Here is a 17,938-nt window from a genome sequence, read left to right as displayed (position 1 = left end):
GTGATTATTGCGTCAAGCCCAATTTGGATAGAAATTCAAATTCCCTTAAAATGCACAAAAACAGCATTTTAGTTTTATGCAATAAAAATATTAACTTAAGTGTTTGATAATAAGAAAAAAATGTTTATTAAAACATGTTTTGCAGTTAAAACTGATTAAAGGAAGTATTTGTAGTTAGTGAAATTAACTGATTTGTGGTCACCATGTCCTTCAGGATTTTAGAACTAGTAAATTATGATCTCTCTCACACCTAGATTTTATTCATAATTGGGAAAAGGAAAACAAGGTTTCCTGCCTTTTTTAACTCCCAGTTGGTTTCTGAACTTTGAATGAACTAGTTATTGAACTGAACTAAGTGAATAAACTGAAATGAAGAAAATATTCTCTCTGCAGCTGCAGAAAAGGCTACTGCTATCTAAAGCTGGTTTAGCACTTCTGCAAACTCTGGTTCCAGGTGCTTAGTCAGTGACTTCCTCTTTTTCAGTGGTTTAACTTTCTTTGAAACTTGGGAGCAAACATGTATTGCTTATATTATTTTTTGTATTTAAATAATTTAAATAGATCATAATAAATTGTCAATTTCCAATTTATTTTAAATATTTTTTTTAAAATAAACCTCTTTAATTTAAATAAAAACCTGTTTTAAATAAAATCTGATTTTTAATTTTTTAAAATAATTTTTTATGTATGCTGGTATAATATGAGATAAATGCTAATCACATTTGTCTTGCCAATGTTTCATCTCAGTGCCTTCACATTTCATTTGGCTTAAATAATTCATGAGAATCTCTGGACTTTTGAACATACACAGGGTTGTTCACACAGTCTAACCAGAAAAAGATCCTCTATTATAGGAATTAAGGAATCAGATGATATATCCCAGCTGATTCTTCGATCCTCCCAAAATGAAATTCCAAAAGGGGTTGACTCTCTTCACCTCACCCACTTACCTCAGGATAATCCTGAGCAATAGATGGGCCTTGTAACGTTCCCTAAGGGTCATATATGCTCACTGAAATGAGATTTGAACTTTGACTCTGCAACTAAGCAGGAAAAGTAGTACAGAATAGGATGTAGTGGCTGATCCTGAGTTGAATAATGTATTAAATTAAAACCATTGCATGTATTTACATTGTTGTGAGCTGGGTGAATCCTTCTTGTGGTTGAGTTTAAAACCTAATTCAATCTGATATGTGAACACACCCTTAATTTAAGTTACTTGGAAGAGAGAGTTTCAGGGGCACACCAAAAATAAGGCCTAATAGAGTCTGCCCAGAAACTAGTACGATGTTGTCTCTCAGAGACAGACAGAGAAAACGAACAGTGAGAGAAAGAGGGAGAAGCAGGAAAGTCAAGCAGAAGCCTGTGGGCTCAGTACGATTCTGGGAAAAGCTAGAAAGAGAGATTTTGCGTCTGTTGGCTAAAGAGATTTAGAGCTGTGAGCTAAAAAACGGCTCCTTTTGTTCTTAGTTTCTCCTGCATTTGGAGAAGCAGGACTTTTTACATTCCTTGTAAATACATGATTGCATTAAACAGAATACCGGACTTCCATTTTCCAACTGGAAATACTCCTGGGCATAGGCGCAGACTGCGGGTACTAAAGGGGAAAAAATGGTGGGTGCTGAGTGCCCCCCAAGCCGTTCCTTCTGCTCCCCCCAGCACCTCCCACCTGCTGATCAGTGCCTCCAGCCCACCATGGATCAGCTGTTCCACGGCGTGCAGGAGGCGCTGGGAGGCAGGGGATGGAGCGACGGTGGGGCGTGCTCGGGGAGGGGCTGGAAAGAGGTGGGGCAGGGTGGGAAGAGGCAGGGGTAGGACCTTGAGGGAAAAGGTGGAGTGGGTGTGGGGCCTGGGGCAGAGCCAGAGGTCAAGCACCACCCACCCTCCACGGCACATTAGAAAGTCGGTGCTTCTGTCCCAGGGCCCTGAAATTTGACTAGCTGCTCAGATCAAAAAAGGGCATCAGTATTATGCCCCAAACTACTACTTTAAAAGTTGAATACATGGGACAGTAATAAGGATGCCAGTATCTTTTGTACTGACTGCTGCTCTTGAATGTAAAAAAAAAAAACCCTAAGGAAATGGAAGGCAGATTATGAAGTAACAATTTACACCCCCAATCCTGCAAATTGCTTCAACCAGGCATAAGAACATAAGAACGGCCGTACCGGGTCAGACCAAAGGTCCATCTAGCCCAGTATCTGTCTACCGACAGTGGCCAATGCCAGGTGCCCCAGAGGGAGTGAACCTAACAGGCAATGATCAAGTGATCTCTCTCCTGCCATCCATCTCCATCCTCTGATGAACAGAGGCTAGGGACACCATTCTTACCCATCCTGGCTAATAGCCATTTATGGACTTAGCCACCATGAATTTATCCAGTTCCCTTTTAAACATTGTTATAGTCCTAGCCTTCACAACCTCCTCAGGTAAGGAGTAAGGCATAATCCCATTGATGACACTGAGACACTGAACAGACACAGGGGTTTAGAGTAACTTGCACAATTAATGTCTGAAAGATTAAATTAAAAACCTTATTTGCACTTGACGTAAATCTTACCAAAGGATTTGTGTTTTTGACAAATAGCTAATTCATGGGACTATTTTAATGGAGTGTCTTTAAGTGTGTTAAAGTAGCTCTTTGAACTAGCTGTTCCCTTAAAAATACAAGCACTTCCAACTACATCTGCAGTTACCTCCATTTAATAGATAGAAATCATGAGTCATACATTTATTGTGTAGGGATTCAATTTGGACACTCCTGCATTCTTCACTAAACATTACAAAGTGGAAATCTTACCTTGCTTGAAAGGTCCTGGAAAGCTTATGTTTCCTTATGTTTATTCATATTTACTTCAAGCTTTTTCCAAGCACTGGAATATATATATTGAAGAGGAATAATCCTTCTCTTCAGGGGGATAGAGTAGATGACCTCCTTTTTTTGTTTGGCTGTTTTTTTTTAAATTATTGTTAAATCTTAGAGATTTCTGACTCTGGATTGGTGGATGTCAGTAAGTGAGAGCAGGACAAATTTTCATCAACTGGAAACTTGTGTTCTGATAGCTTAAATGGCCACAGATTTGAACCTGAGAATGGTCCTTCTGGAAGTGAATATTTAGTGCTTTTTCTTTATCAGTGAGCATCTACTTTGGAAATTGTACACTTAGAGAAGCTGACACTCTGTTGCATGTTCATTAATAAAATCTTGTAAGTGGTTTTGGCAGATGGTACCTAAGGATTATATTGTAACAATTTTCCAAAGCCATTTTCTGTTAAGATTTTTTTTAAACAACTCTCAAAAACCGATAATATATACTAACAGAGCACAAGAACCCCTACGAGCTTATTGTAAATGCGTGAGTTGCACATTCTGTTTTTCCCTTGGATTGTTGGATAGTTACTTCTAAGAAGTTGGCAAAAGAAGGGCCTCCCTGCCTCTTCTATGCAGAGTTACTGTTTCCATCTAAACCTCTTGTGGTGACTCTAAATCATGTATTGAACTTCTTGATTGAATACAGTATTGAACAACTTCACAGATTTTGTGATACCTGGTAAAATATGTCTTATTAATCACAGAATACATACATGCATAAAATTTGACTTGGTTGTAGGGGTGTCATTTTCATGACATTTCCTTGTGCAGTTTTATTTCATAGGTGCCGGTCTCTTCAACCCCCTTTTATATAGATGGGGAACTGAGGAACAGGGAGACTAAATGATTTGCCCAAGGTCACATGGGAACTCTGTGGCAGAGCAGGGAATTGAACCTGGCTCTCCTGTATCCCAGGCCAGTGCCCAATCAACTAGTCCCTCTTTCCTCTCTATTAAACTGTATAGTAACGAGGGGGGGGGTCCTACATTTCTAACGACTAATGCAAGGAATATCAGGAAGAGACATCATGTCTGTAGCTGTCACCATAGAAGAAGGATTAAAGTGTAGCTTTTCAGTAATTAAGCTGTAAACTATCTTATGCTTTACATTATAATAAGTAAGATTACCCTGCCCTCTTAGGGCCCAATCCTGCACAATATAACTCCTGTAGGCAGTCCTATTGACTTCCATGCGAGTACTTCCAATGCTAAGGGTTTGCAAGATTTGAGGGTATGTCTATACTGCAGTTAAAAACCCATGATGGGCCCGTGCCAGCAGACTCAGGCTTGCTGGGCTCAGGCTTGTAGGCTGTTTAATTGTGGTGTAGATGTTCAGGCTTGTGCTGGAGGTCGGGTTCTAGGACCCTGTGAGGTGGGAGGGTCGTAGAGCCCAGGCTCCAGCCAGAACCCAAGCATCTCCGCCACATTTAAACAGCTCCTTAGCCTGAGCCCTGCAAGCCTGAGCCAGCTGATAGTGTCCAGTTGCAGTGTAGACATATCCTGAGACCCTTAGTCTTTTTGTGTTCTGGAGTACTTGTTCTAACTGGATGGGCAATCTCTTATTAGCAAAGTGATTCCAATGCTTAGATACCTTTTTAAAAGTAACACTTAATATGAGGAATGACATGGAAAAGGCCAGTGCACTCATGTTACTCTTTTTAGTAATTTTGGGGCAACTGTGTAAAACAGGCTGTTTCCATTTATTGCACTAAGGAAAATTGGCAGCTCTGGTTACAGTAATAGGGAGCCTAATCTATCAGAGGATCTGCACAGAGATTTAGACGTTCCAACACTGAGCATTACAGCACCTAACTATTAGGTGCCTAGAAAATCACAGTAACAACATGCATCCGACAAAGTGGGTATTCACCCACGAAAGCTCATGCTCCAATACGTCTGTTAGTCTATAAGGTGCCACAGGACTCTTTGCTGCTTTTACAGATCCAGACTAACACGGCTACCCCTCTGATAGTAACAACACTGTTATCCATAAAGCTGAACAAGGCGCCTATCTTCCTATATGTAGAACAGGAAGCAATAGATGCCTCAAGCCTGGTCTACACTAGGCGTTTAAACCGGTTTTAGGAGCGTAAAACTGATTTAACGCCACAACCGTCCACACTATAGGAGGCACCATATATCGATTTTAATGGCTCTTTAAACCGGTTTCTGTACTCCTCCCTAACGAGAGGAGTAACGCTAGTATCGGTATTAACATATCGGATTAGGGTTAGTGTGGACGCTGATCGACGGTATTGGCCTCCGGGAGCTATCCCACAGTGCAGCAGTGACCGCTCTGGACCGCAATCTGAACTCGGATGCAGTGGTCAGGTAGACAGGAAAAGCCCCGCAAACTTTTGAATATTTCCTGTTTGCCCAGCGTGGAGCTCCGATCAGCACGGGTGGCGATGCAGTCCGAAATCAAAATAAAGAAAGAGCTCCAGCACGGACCATGCGGATGTGATCGCTGTAAGGGCAGGCAAATCTGTTCTATCAGCGCTCCGTTACAGAAGATGAAATTCAGAATCCTTTTTAAAAAATCTCCAGACAGACGCCATAGCAGGGACTCAGCGCACTGCAGCGTGACAAGCGTAACGGAAAGCCAAAGAATCAAATGGACGCTCATGGACTGGAGGACTGAAGCTATCCCACAGTTCCTGCAGCCTCCGAAAAGTATTTGCATTCTTGGCTGAGCTCCAAATGCTTCTAGGGTCAAACACAGTGTCCGCGGTGGGTCAGGGCATAGCTTGGCAATCTACTCACCCCACCCACCCACCCCCAGAAGCGAAAGGGAAAACAATCCTCTGACTTTTTTACGTCACCCTATCTTTACTGAATGCTGCAGATAGACACGAAGCTGCAGCCGTCAACACCAACATCCTCACTCCCCCCCTGCCATGGGTGGCTGATGGTACAAAAGGACTGGTAACCGTCCTCGTCATCAGCCTATTGGCACATGGGGCAGTAACCATGCTGACTAGCATCCGTCAGGTCGATCAAGGGCGCCTGGCCCTAATTTTTTCTGGTGGATGGTGCAGTATGGCTGGTAACCATCGTCATCATAGCAACAGGGGGCTGAGCTCCATCAGCCCCCACCCTTCATGTGTAAAGAACAGATTCAGTTGCCCCTGGACTAGCAGAGGGATGCTGGGCTTCTCTCCTACACACTGCTTAATGTCCTGTCTGGACTATCATAGCAGCTGGAGGCTGCCTTCCACTCATTTCTCACTAACAAGTCACCATGTCTTTTTATTCCTGCATTCTTTATTACTTCATCACACAAGTGGGGGGACAATGCTACGGTAGCCCAGAAAGGCTGGGGGAAGAACGGAATCAACAGGTGGGGTTGTTACAGGAGCACCCCCTGTGAATAGCATACAGATCATAGTTTCTGCAGGATCTGACACAGAGCAGCTGTGCTCTCTGGTTTTATGATACAGTGGTTATCTAGTACACTTGCCTATATTCTAGGCAGGACTGATTCTATTTTTAGATACCAAAAAGGAGGGATTGACTCAGGGAGTCATTCCCAATTTTGGCTTTTGCGCCCCTGGCTAAGAGCAGCCAGGGGCACTTATGACAGCAGCAAATGGTACAAAAGGACTGGTAGCCATGATCATCCTTAGTTCCAATTTATGGAAGGGTTTGGATGGTGCAGTATGACTGGTAACCATCTCTGCTGTCATGCAAAAGCAAAAGCATGCTTCTGTGTAGCGCTGCTGAATCGCCTCTGTGAGCGGCATCTAGTACACATACGGTGAGAGTCACAAAAGGCAAAACAAGCTCCATGATTGCCATGCTATGGCATCTGCCAGGGCAATCCAGGGGAAAAAGGCGCGAAATGCTTGTCTGTCGTTGCTTTCCCAGAGGAAGGAGTGACTAACGACATTTACCCAGAACCACCCGCGACAATGATTTTTGCCCCATCAGGCACTGGGATCTCAACCCGGAAGTTCCAAGGGGCGGGGGAGGCTGCGGGAACTATGGGATAGCTAGGGAATAGCTACCCACAGTGCAACGCTCCAGAAGCCGACGCTAGCCTCGGACCGCGGACGCACACCACCGAATTAATGAGCTTAGTGTGGCCGCGCGCAATCGATTTTATAAAATCTGTTTTACAAAACCGCTTTATGCAAATTCGGAATAGTCCCGTAGTGTAGATGTACCCTTAGAATGCTATCCACAAGAGGAAGCACACTAGTCACAGAGCTGCCTAAGCTAGCCAAAGGAAGATGCTGACCAGAGGCTGTTTGCTAAGCCCCACCTCTCTCTCAGAGATAGGCCCACAAGTCTGTGCTGCAGGGAGGTGCCTATCTCAGCTTAGCAATCCACAAACAAGAACCAGCTACCTGGAGTCCAGCATCTTAGATACCTAAAGCATTTCCTGCAGGAATGAGTTATGTGCTGGTTATGAGTTATGAGGGAGGTGGTTTGTGTGGCCACCGTACACTTTAAGGCCAGTGCTTAGAACGCTCACCTGGAATGTGAGAGAGCAAGGTTCAATTCTCCCCTCTCTGCCAGAGGGAGAGAGAGATTTGAATAGGGGTCTCCCACCTCTCAGGAGAGTGCTCTAATTGCTGATAGTCTGATGTAGGCCTCCTTAATCTCTCCTGTTGAAGCTCTTCCTCTGTGGATAAATAATGAAAGAGTGATTGAAGCAGAGGGATTGTTTTCACAGTCTCGCTTTCTTGGCCCAGTGTTTGTTCTACTATGAATAAATACTCAGTCATTGGACCAGAGAGAGACATGATCCACATTTTTTTCTTGGAAAAGTGAAAATATTGGGGAGGCAAAGTTATTTTATGATTTGCCAAACAAAAGGCTTCACTTGAAAAAATCAAAATAATCTAATTGTACAAGTGCAAAAAATCACCAACGGAAACCTGGCAAGGAAATAAAGTTCTTCCCATCCTTGCAACTGTGGCTTCAGATTTCCTCATTACTTCTCTCACCAGAAAAGAAGGGTAGCTTAGAGCTGACAAGTCAGGAGATAGTGGGCTGACTTTCTGGCTCTGTCACAGATTCCTGTGTCACTTTGGGCAAGTCACATAATCTCTTTCCTTCAATTTCCCCTCTGTAAAAGAATACTTCCTTATTTCACTGGAGTGCTGGGAGAATGACCAAAGAATGTACGCCACACTAACAGGATGAGGGACTCTATTCGGAGAAACAGTGACTCTGAGAAAGACTTGGATTGTGGTGGATAATCAGCTGACCATGAGCTCCCAGTGTGAGGCTGTGGCTAATGTGGCTAGTGTAGAAATAGGGGTATATTGAGTCAGAGTAGGGAGGTTATTTTACCTTTGTATTTGGCACTGGTGCAAGAGCTACTGGAATCTTGTGTCCGGTGTTGATATTCACAATACAAGAAGGTTGTTGATGAATTGGAGAGGGTTCAGAGAAGAGCCACGAGAATGATTAAAGTTTTGGTAAACATGCCTTTTAGCAAAAGTTTCATGGAACTCAGTCTATTTAGTTTGTTAAGAAGAAGGCTAAGAGGTGACTTCATCAGTCTACAACTACCTACATTTGATAACTACCCAAATTTGATAATAGAGGGCTTTTTAATTAGCAAAAAGAGATATAACAAGATCCCATGACTGGAAGTTGAAGCTAGATAAATTCAGACTAGAAATAAGGGGCAAATTTGTGTTGAGGTTTTATAACCATTGGAACAACTCACTAAGTGTTGTGGTGGATTCTCTATCACTGGCATTTTTTCCACTGGATATTTTTCAAAAAGACATGATTTTAGTTCAATGCACAGCTATTGGTCTTGAAGCAGAAAATAATTCAGGGAAGTCCGATGGCCTGTGTTATGCAGGAAGTCAGACTAGAATGATTTATCTATTTTAAATATTTATATAGTCCCTATCACCATAGTATCTGAGTACCTCACAGTTCTTAAAGTATTTATCATCATAACATCCCTGTGAGGTAGGGAAGTACTATTAATCTCCCTGGGCACTGGGCTTCCTACTCCAAGTTCTTTGCATATCCCTGCTCTCCAGATATCCATCCTGGAGCACCCATGTTTCTCCCAGCGCCTCCCCTGTGTCTCCTATTACCTAACCTTTCTCCCTGGCACCTCATGTCTATGTGAGGAATAGAGAGAGTGATTTGGGGAAGCAAGCTGGTGGCATCATAGAACAATAGTATCTGAAAGGAAAATCTACTCAGCAAAGAAAGCCCATCACACCAAGTCTTAGAGCCCTGGTCAGTTGACTCGGGCTCACACGGCTTGGGCTGCAGGACTAAAAATATCAGTGTAGACATTCCTACTCCAACTCTCATCAGGTTTCAGAGCCAAGGCTCCAGCCCAAGTCTGAATGTCTACACTGATATTTTGAGCCCTGCAGCCTGAGCCCTGGGAGCCCACGTAAATTGACCCAAGCTCTGAGACTCAGTACTTCAGGTTTTTCTTTGCAGTATAGACATACCCTGTGGTGTAATCTCTGTGTGCGGAGATGGAAGTTCTTGGGTCTTGAGTGTTTAGCTAGAGTAACAGGGCACCATTTTTGAAAGGGAGTATTTTTAAAACTTTCCTTTGCAGAAATTAGTAGTTATTTTACTAAAATAACTCATATGTCCTCAGAAGAGTAGTTGTGCCAAACTGAGACTAAAATCAATGATTAAACTGAATTAGAAGGATTTAAATTCTTTTTCACTGCTTATGCATATCTCAATGTACTCTTAGTTATAGAGTTGTTACTTTTTCAGAGTAACTAAAACATGGATTTCTTCAGTGTTCTAGAATTTTAAAGGCATTGTCACTTTATCCAAAGAGTGATATTGGTTCTTATAGGAAATCTATTACACTTCTTTGGAATACAATGTTTTAAAGGTACAGAGAGTAGCAAATAATACAAATGAGACTCAGGATGCTAAGTGTATTCAGTTAAAAAAAATAAGATGCAAGGGAAATAATATGTGTCTTCAACTACCATCAAGGTACAGTAACAATATAACTTAAGGGAGGGAGATATAACTTAAAGGGGGAATCTATTTCAGAAAAGAGTAGGACAGGAAACCCCTGGCCTGAAAATGAGGGAAGGAAAGCTTCAGCTAGAAATAAGAGTTCAGAAATTGAGTGAGAGTTCACAGGAAGAATTTTAGGATTCAGATTAAGTGTTCCTAGTTGTATGAACAAATGAGGAGTGACAGGTATCTAAGGAAATTCTTGAGTCACAGCGATGTCCAAGAACAGGTTAGAACAATCTGTCAGTGGAACTATTGTAGTCAAGTAGTCCTACAATCAACACAAGTGTTGGGTCAAACTGGATGATCCAAAGGTCTTATGCAGTTAAGATCCAATTTGTAAAACAATCATGAATATTTTGTTGTCCAGTTAAGAGAGCAGTGCTGTTGGGTCACTATCTGTAGAAAGTTAATCTCTTTTTACTTCCAGCATTCAGAGTAGGTAAATTATCATTCACCCACTGGTCCAGATGTCATGATGGAAGAAGCACAAGAATTCCCACAGCAATTGCTTGTCACATTTTCCTGTCAGTGCTTAAAAACAGTTGACATTATCATTAACCTTTTCCTCCCCATGGATAGTGCCCTCTATCCCTGAGAAAATGGTTTCTCTTTCATGATTCTTGTTCAGAAGTTTATTGCATTTCAATATGAACTTGATTGTTTTTTTTTAATGAAGGAAGCCTGAATATATTGAGTACACTCATTAATTCCAAAGTTAGGTGATGGGTGAAGGAGGGGGAAAATCAAATGTTATAGCCGCTAATCCCTTACTGTATGTGCTCTGTATCGGAGATCCCAACTAAGTGGTACATTACTAACTTGCCAAGAATGAAGGCAATGCCTAATTTTATTTCAAATGGAACTTATTCCTACCTGCTTTCAGTGTTCAGAGGTGATAGCTGTGGCGGCTATATGTCCAATTGTGCGGTGCTCTATCGTAACTGGAGTGTAGGCTACTCATACATGCATGAACTAAGAAGACCACAGTGAGTGGACATGTTGCCTCTAGCCAATTTTGGGGGAATTTTTAGGTTTTTTTTTAATGAACTTCACTAATATGGCTGGTTTGGTATTGTATTAAGAACTCAGAAGTACTGGCAGGAGGAGCCTAAGAGAATGTGTATGCTGTGTTTTACAAACTCTCAGCAGCGAGACTAAAAGCCTGGGTCTACAGTCTTGGGCTTGTGCTATGGTGCTAAAAATAGCAGTGTAGACTTTACTGGAATGTGGGCTCTGAAGCTTAAGCAGGGGGTGGGCTTCAGAACCCAAGCTCCAACCTAAGCCTCAACATCCATCCTGCTGTTTTTAGTGCGAGCTCTGTGAGCCTGAGTCTCTACACCTGGGCTCTGAGACTCGGTACCGCAGATTTTAAAACACAATGTAGATGTATCGTAAAAGGCATAACACTGGTCGATAGAAGTAGAAAGAAGGAATCTGTACCCTTCTGTAGGAGTATCTCAGGCCACTAATCCATTTTTTTTTACCTGACAAACAGGTGGCAGAGGTAGAGAAAGTGGACTTCATTTGAATTATATTTCAGATAACTTTTTAAATTAGAAAATACTAAGGGTTTGATCCCACTGCCATGAAAGTCAGTGACAAAGCTCCTATCAGTGGAAGAATAATCATGCCCCAGTCTTTATGTAGTAAGTCGTGTGGATATTAAAAATGATATTACTCCTTTTTATTTAATAGGGTGCAGTTGTAGGCCACCAGTTATCACTTTCCTTGTTTAAGTGTCCTATGTGTTTTTATTGTGAATAAACTCTGTGCTAATATAAGCATGATTCTGTTTGTGCTATGCTTCCAAGTATATTTTTCTTGGCTAACAAGCAATCTCACTTTCCATCTTTCAGCTTTTCTGGGAGAAGAGGCTACAAGGCCTAAGTGCATCTGATGTAAGTGAACAAATTATAAAATCCATGGAGCTACCTAAAGGTCTTCAAGGTACTGTATGCCTTTAGTAACTACACTATGCCTAGGAAGCAGAATGTATAAAAAAATGATCATGTTAGCTTTTCAAATATTCTTAAGCTGTTTACAGTATGTATCTCCGACTTTGATTTACTTTAGTAGCCCTCAGATCTTGACATGTGCTTGCTGGCAGAAACACTTGTCTCCTCAAAAGAGTTTTCTCTTTTATCGAGTTACTAACTTAACTAATATAAAGAACATTTCAGAGTTGTACTCTTTTCTTGGCACAAGTGCAACTGATGTGAAATTCAGTACGTTATAGGTCACAGTTAGTAACTGTTTATTCTACCACATTGGAGACATCTATAGGAATTTGGAAGAGTTGTGAAAGACTTCACTACTACTTGCCAGCATTGGCTTCGTTCCTTGTGGCACTGAAGTAAAGAGAATTGAGATACCAGTATAGATTAATGTTAAAAGCTACAAAGAGAAATTGTATTTCAAGACCAAATGTTACATTAATAAGTGTACTTGAAGACAAGATAATTGCTGAAGAAGGAACCCACATCATTAAATTGGTTGACCTTCTTTGAGTAAACTGTAGCCAATTTGTAAGTTAGCACTTTACAAATAGCAAATATAGTAGATATTTCAGTTTTTTTTACTGTATATTAAAATTACATTAAAATGATTTCAAAGTCATTTGTTAAAATGTCATTTGTATTTCATAGTCAGTATTGCCATTAAATATGTGGTCTTAAAGTGTATGCTCATACATCTGGATGACATATTATACATAGTTGTCTTGCAAACAGGAGAAATTTATGACTTTAAATGGCAGACAGCCTTGTGTACCTTGTATAGCCATCTGGTTAAATAAATTAATTGTGTTGTCATTTACATTTTAGGAGTTGGCCCAGGCAACAATGATGAGACCCTCTTATCTGCTGTTGCCAGTGCTTTGCACACCAGTTCTGCACCTATAACAGGGCAACTCTCTGCTGCAGTGGAAAAGAACCCAGCAGTGTGGCTCAATACATCTCAGCCCCTTTGCAAAGCATTCATTGTTACGGATGAGGACATTAGGTAAGGGAATTGAGACACGAAATTTTCAGTAAAATGTAAATTTTTGTATACTGAGCTTGCTCTTCATATCTAATGAAAAAACAGAGCATATTCCAAAACATTAAACAGAATCATGTATTTCCCCATTTGAACCTGTTAGGTGTATCTGTTAAACTACAGAATAAACTGGTTGTTGCCTAAATATATTTGCATTTAACAGAATCAAGAAAAACGCTCTAATGGCTAGAGTGCTAGCCTGAGCCTTGGCAGACCTGGGTTCAAATCCCTACTCTGCCACAGACTTCCTCTGTGACCTTGGACAAGTCATTTTGTCAGTTCCCCATCTGTTAAGTGGGGATAATAGCACTTCCCTACCTGAAAAGAATGAGGCATTCAGATACCATGGAAATGGGGGCCCCAAATAAGTACCTTGGTTAGATTTTCGTTGATAAATTTGTTTGTAAAACATGAATACCCATTTTTCTATATGGTTTTTGAGCCACTCATGATCTGAGCTCTATTTTAGCCACCATTTAGCTTTTTGCAATATATAAACTAGGCAGGACTGGAAAAGCTGGAGTCTGGATCCTTTTGTTGGCAAGCTCTTCACCTTGTTGCCTTGCACTCCAGTTTTTCTAATTGACAGAGCTGGGAATCAAATCCAAGAGTTTTGGCTCCCAGTTTTGTGCTCTAACCACTTTAAGCATTTCAACTTCTGGAATGCTGAACATTTCTTCCATCAGTTAAGAAGTCTCCTGAATAGTGTTGAGTAGGGTAGTATAAAACTGATTTTTTTTTTAGGAATGATTCATTCATGATTAATTATTCTATTCACTGCCATGCTTTTAATTTCCAAAACAGAGAACAAATATTACGTTCATATAATCTGAATGTGATGTCATTGCCTTTGTTCTATAGCAGGGATCGGCAACCTTTGGCACGCGGCCTGCCAGGGAAATCCGCTGGCGGGCTGGGATGGTTTGTTTACCTGCAGTGTCTGCAGGTTCAGCTGATCACAGCTCCCACTGGCTGCGGTTCACCATTCCAGGCCAATGGGGGCTGTGGGAAGCGGCGTGGGCTGAGGGGTGTGCTGAGTTAGAGAGACAAAATGACATGCTGAAGTCCTCCCAGGGAGCTGGTTTCAAAGCCAGCATGGGGAACTGGAGTTCCTGACTTCCAGTCCAGGGTCCAGAGCTCTAGCCCATGATTTTTTTTTTTTTTTTTTTTTTTACCCTTTAAGGAATATCAGCTTAAAAAATAAGACTTCTATCTGAAAATATTTTACCTGTTTTGTTATAGTATGATTTTAGGTATTAATCGTAACAGTAAAACTGAAGGACTGGGAGAAGAATTTTTTCTGTTTACTTGTCACATTTGACAGCATTTTATTCATAGTATGGCAGCTTTTCCTGTACTGTCCGTGTGTGAGGTGTTTGTTTTTTTTTAACTTAACAAAGGAGAAGATACACTTCGTAGAACAAAATTATAAAATCACAACAATTAGCAATGAGGATTCAGGGGCAGTGGCCAGTGTAGTAATTGAAATTACTTCTATCTCAACAGTGTCCTTTTTGACTGTTCACTACCAAGCACAGAATGCTTTCCTGCCCATTTGTGTAGGATTATTTTAACTTTAAACTTTATTACTGTCAGAAATGAAAAACAAACTTCACACAAAGACCATGTAAGAAACTAAAACAGTGTAAAAGGTAGCATCCTATTATAGCCTCTCTGTTATAACACTGCAAAAAAGGTAATAATTCTAAAAAACATAAAATTGCATTGAAAACTTAAGGGATTGAGAGAAAAAGCTTTGCTCACACCTGATCAGAGGCAAGTAATGGCAATGAATTTTGCAGACAGAGCATAACAGCTACTTCTAAAGAGTAAAATTATTGCCAATTTGAGCCTTGGGTAACTCTTTATTAGGATAATTACCACCATTACAAATTTATTAGAGGCTACTTACCAGTTATTAAAGCCTACAAAAATTGTAAACACTTGTGTAGAGGTGGAATATCCATCCTTATTGTATGTTAGGATGAAGAATATACTGTTTTGTGTGTTTGGGATGGGGTGAGGGTTGTAAATCAAAAACTGGTCTCAAATGAAAAGGCACTAATTTTGTGGGACATCTTTTGTGCTTCTGCTATAACAGCCACTAACTGCTATTTCTAGAGCTGTGTACATTTTTGCTGACAGAACAGATACAGCAGTGCTGGTACATAAACAAGAAAGTAAATCAAATGAAACTGTATTGGCCTTCGCAGTATGGAAAAAGTGAGGGGGGAAATCATAGAGGAAGTTCAAAGAACACTGTACAGTGGTCATGTACAGGTATTTGGACCAACGTTTGCCTAAAAGAACACTTTATTTTGTGTTCTCCTCTGTATCTATAGCAGGGGTAGGCAACCTATGGCACGCGTGCCAAAGGTGGCACACAAGCTGATTTTCAGTGGCACTCACGCTGCCCGGGTCCTGGCCACCCGTCCGGGGGGCTCTGCGTTTTAATTTAATTGTAAATGAAGCTTCTTAAACATTTTAAAAGCCTTATTTACTTTACATACAACAATAGTTTAGTTATACATTAAAGACTTATAGAAAGAGCCCTTCTAAAAACGTTAAAATGTATTACTGGCACACGAAACCTTAAATTAGAGTGACTAAATGAAGACTCGGCACACCACTTCTGAAAAGTTGCTGACCCCTGATCTATAGAATAAAGTGTATAAATGTAAAAGTCATGCTAGGCCCATTGTATAAAAAGCTAGATAGTTGATGGTTTTGTTTTCTTGTACAATCTATTTAAAGTATGTTCAGAGTTTGAAACTGTTGATCTTGGATTGCTCTGTTATTTAGGCGTGACATGGTTTCTTGCTGTAGCATATTTGCTACAGTTAAAACTAATATAACTTAATTGTAATTTGATTTTTAAAAGGTTTGGCTTCTTCATATTCCCCCAGCCATTCACATTCTTACAGTTTATATTCTTCAGTGTAATACTTTCCTACCTCCTCTGCCCACAACAAACATATACAAGTAGCAGTGTTGTGTGGTTCTAGCTAAGAAAAATAGCCACCAGAACATATGTTCAGTGACCCATATGTCCTATCTTGCTCCACAAAAGCTCCTAGGGTGAAATTCTTGCTCCATTGAAGTCAATGGCAAAACTCCCTTTGACTTCAGTAGAGCCAGTATTTTGCCTCTAACCTGTACTCTAGTTCTTTCTTCTTTTTTAAAAAAAGACGAATTCATTGAAACTGGGAAAGGTATTTATTTAATAACAGGCAACCTTACATTTTATTTGATCCAAAGAGAGAAATGCAGCCATATTCGAAACTCAATCCAAAATCCTTAAATTAAAAACATAAAGTATCACTTACAAAAGCATTTCAAAGTAGTTATCTAACATTTAGTATTCAGGACTAAACATTTTTCAACTTGACTAGGAAACTTGCAGCAAGAATGTCAAGTAACCTTGAGTCAGGGTTTTTACTTTTTCTTCCTGGTGAAAGAGAGGTTTAATTATGAATAATTACAAGCTGCTTATGTGTAATTAATATTTCATATAATCACCAGCAGAGGGCACTTTTGCATTGCTGTTTTGCTTTTCCATCTATACAAAGTACTGATCTTTAAGAAAAAGCTAACTAACTTTGGTAAGTTGGCAATTTCCATAAAAGTTTTAATAAATTGGTTTTGAATCCCTGTGTTGCTGCTGTGTTGCTCACCTGTAAGTGCTTGATGTGTGTTAAGTCAGCAACTTTATTGTATAATTGATGAACACAACTCTCATGGCTTTCAAACTATTTGATTAAATCAACAAGCTCTTTGCCATTCCTTGCGAGTAAGTCAAGTTGAATCTGTAACTTTTCTGAATGGTTCAACAGACGTTTCAGCTCCATTAACACTTCTGTGTTTGGTGTAATTTTCATTTGCTCCTCCACAAAACTGAAGTAAAAAGTAATGTACTGTGCACCGTGTTCAGTAGCAGCATACCAGCTTCCCCATCTTCACTTACCTGGGTTGGGGGCAATTTTATAGGAAGATTTGAACCCATATCTTGGACTGTGATTTGCACATTGCTCTTTAAAACACAATTTTCTGCTCAGACAATCTTTAAAAACCTTTTTGATTGTTGCCTATTAGCTTGTCAACATCTAGTAAATTGGGCCTCCAGATATCACTAGCATTACAGGTAAGATGAACTGAGTTAGGCATTAATCTCTGAAGCAGTTGATCATAGGATGCGTTATCAGAGATAAATGCACTGATACCATCGAAATCCACCTCAAAGGTATTCAAGCACTTGCAATAGTTTATGCAATGATGTTGTAATTAACAGACTGTAGGTAAATTGGATCAGCGAGGACAGCTTTCAGTTCCAAGTCAGATGTGTATTCACCATTTATACCTTGCAAAACAAATAAAATATGTAACACAACTGATAGGTCAGTGACCATGGACAAGCATCTAGACTGACTGCTTCACCATAATCTCCTGCTTGTGACACTTTAGGTCGCATCTGAGCTGATGAAGGAATTGCTCCATCATTTTCTACATTCTGTCTGAAGAATTCCCATAGGTTTTGGTTATCCAGTTTTTAAGAGGGATATTTGTGCAAATAAACACCTCTGTTAGTCAAATTAGGGAGCTACATGTTTCTGGGTTTTCAGTGGAATTTTGAAACAAGAAAATCCCAATTTTTTTTTTCTTCCCAAGTAAAGCTTCACTTTGGGTTTCTGCCTTTCTCTTTTGGCAAATGCCTGTCAAGACACTTTTTGGTAGTCATCTACAATAGGTACAGAAGAGCTGACCTGCATCAGTGTATAAAACTCTTGGTTGATACTGCTTCACATGATCTGTGCAGACACCTTTTTAGCCTTTTAGAGACATCCATTTTCTTGTTTGTGTTTCCCACCTAGATTGCATTTCAATCTATTCACAATACAACTCTCTATGCTACACATGTGTACAGCACTCTATGGTGTACAGGCTGGACAGTTTGCTAAGGTGATTTTTTTTGTATGAAATACATTCTATTATATACATTTTCATCTTTAGAGAATATTGAAAAATCACGTTTTTTGGGTATTTTCACAATTTC

The 17,938-nt window shown here is 40.3% G+C and overlaps 1 protein-coding gene across 1 annotated transcript in view; it reads left to right on the top strand.

Moving 5' to 3' along the window:
- MBD2 (methyl-CpG binding domain protein 2) overlaps positions 1 to 17,938 on the top strand; it is a 58,237-nt gene that overhangs the window by 30,454 nt on the left and 9,845 nt on the right. The window contains exons 4-5 of the mRNA XM_039544081.1: positions 11,709 to 11,799; positions 12,675 to 12,852. Coding sequence (XP_039400015.1) covers positions 11,709 to 11,799; positions 12,675 to 12,852 — 269 coding nt within the window. The remainder of the gene's footprint in view (positions 1 to 11,708; positions 11,800 to 12,674; positions 12,853 to 17,938) is intronic.

The sequence above is a fragment of the Mauremys reevesii genome, linkage group 6 (assembly GCF_016161935.1).
Source record: "Mauremys reevesii isolate NIE-2019 linkage group 6, ASM1616193v1, whole genome shotgun sequence".
Classification (NCBI taxonomy): Eukaryota; Metazoa; Chordata; order Testudines; family Geoemydidae; genus Mauremys; species Mauremys reevesii.
The sequence above is the reverse complement of the archived record's forward strand: the minus strand, read 5'-3'. Positions and strand labels throughout refer to the sequence as shown.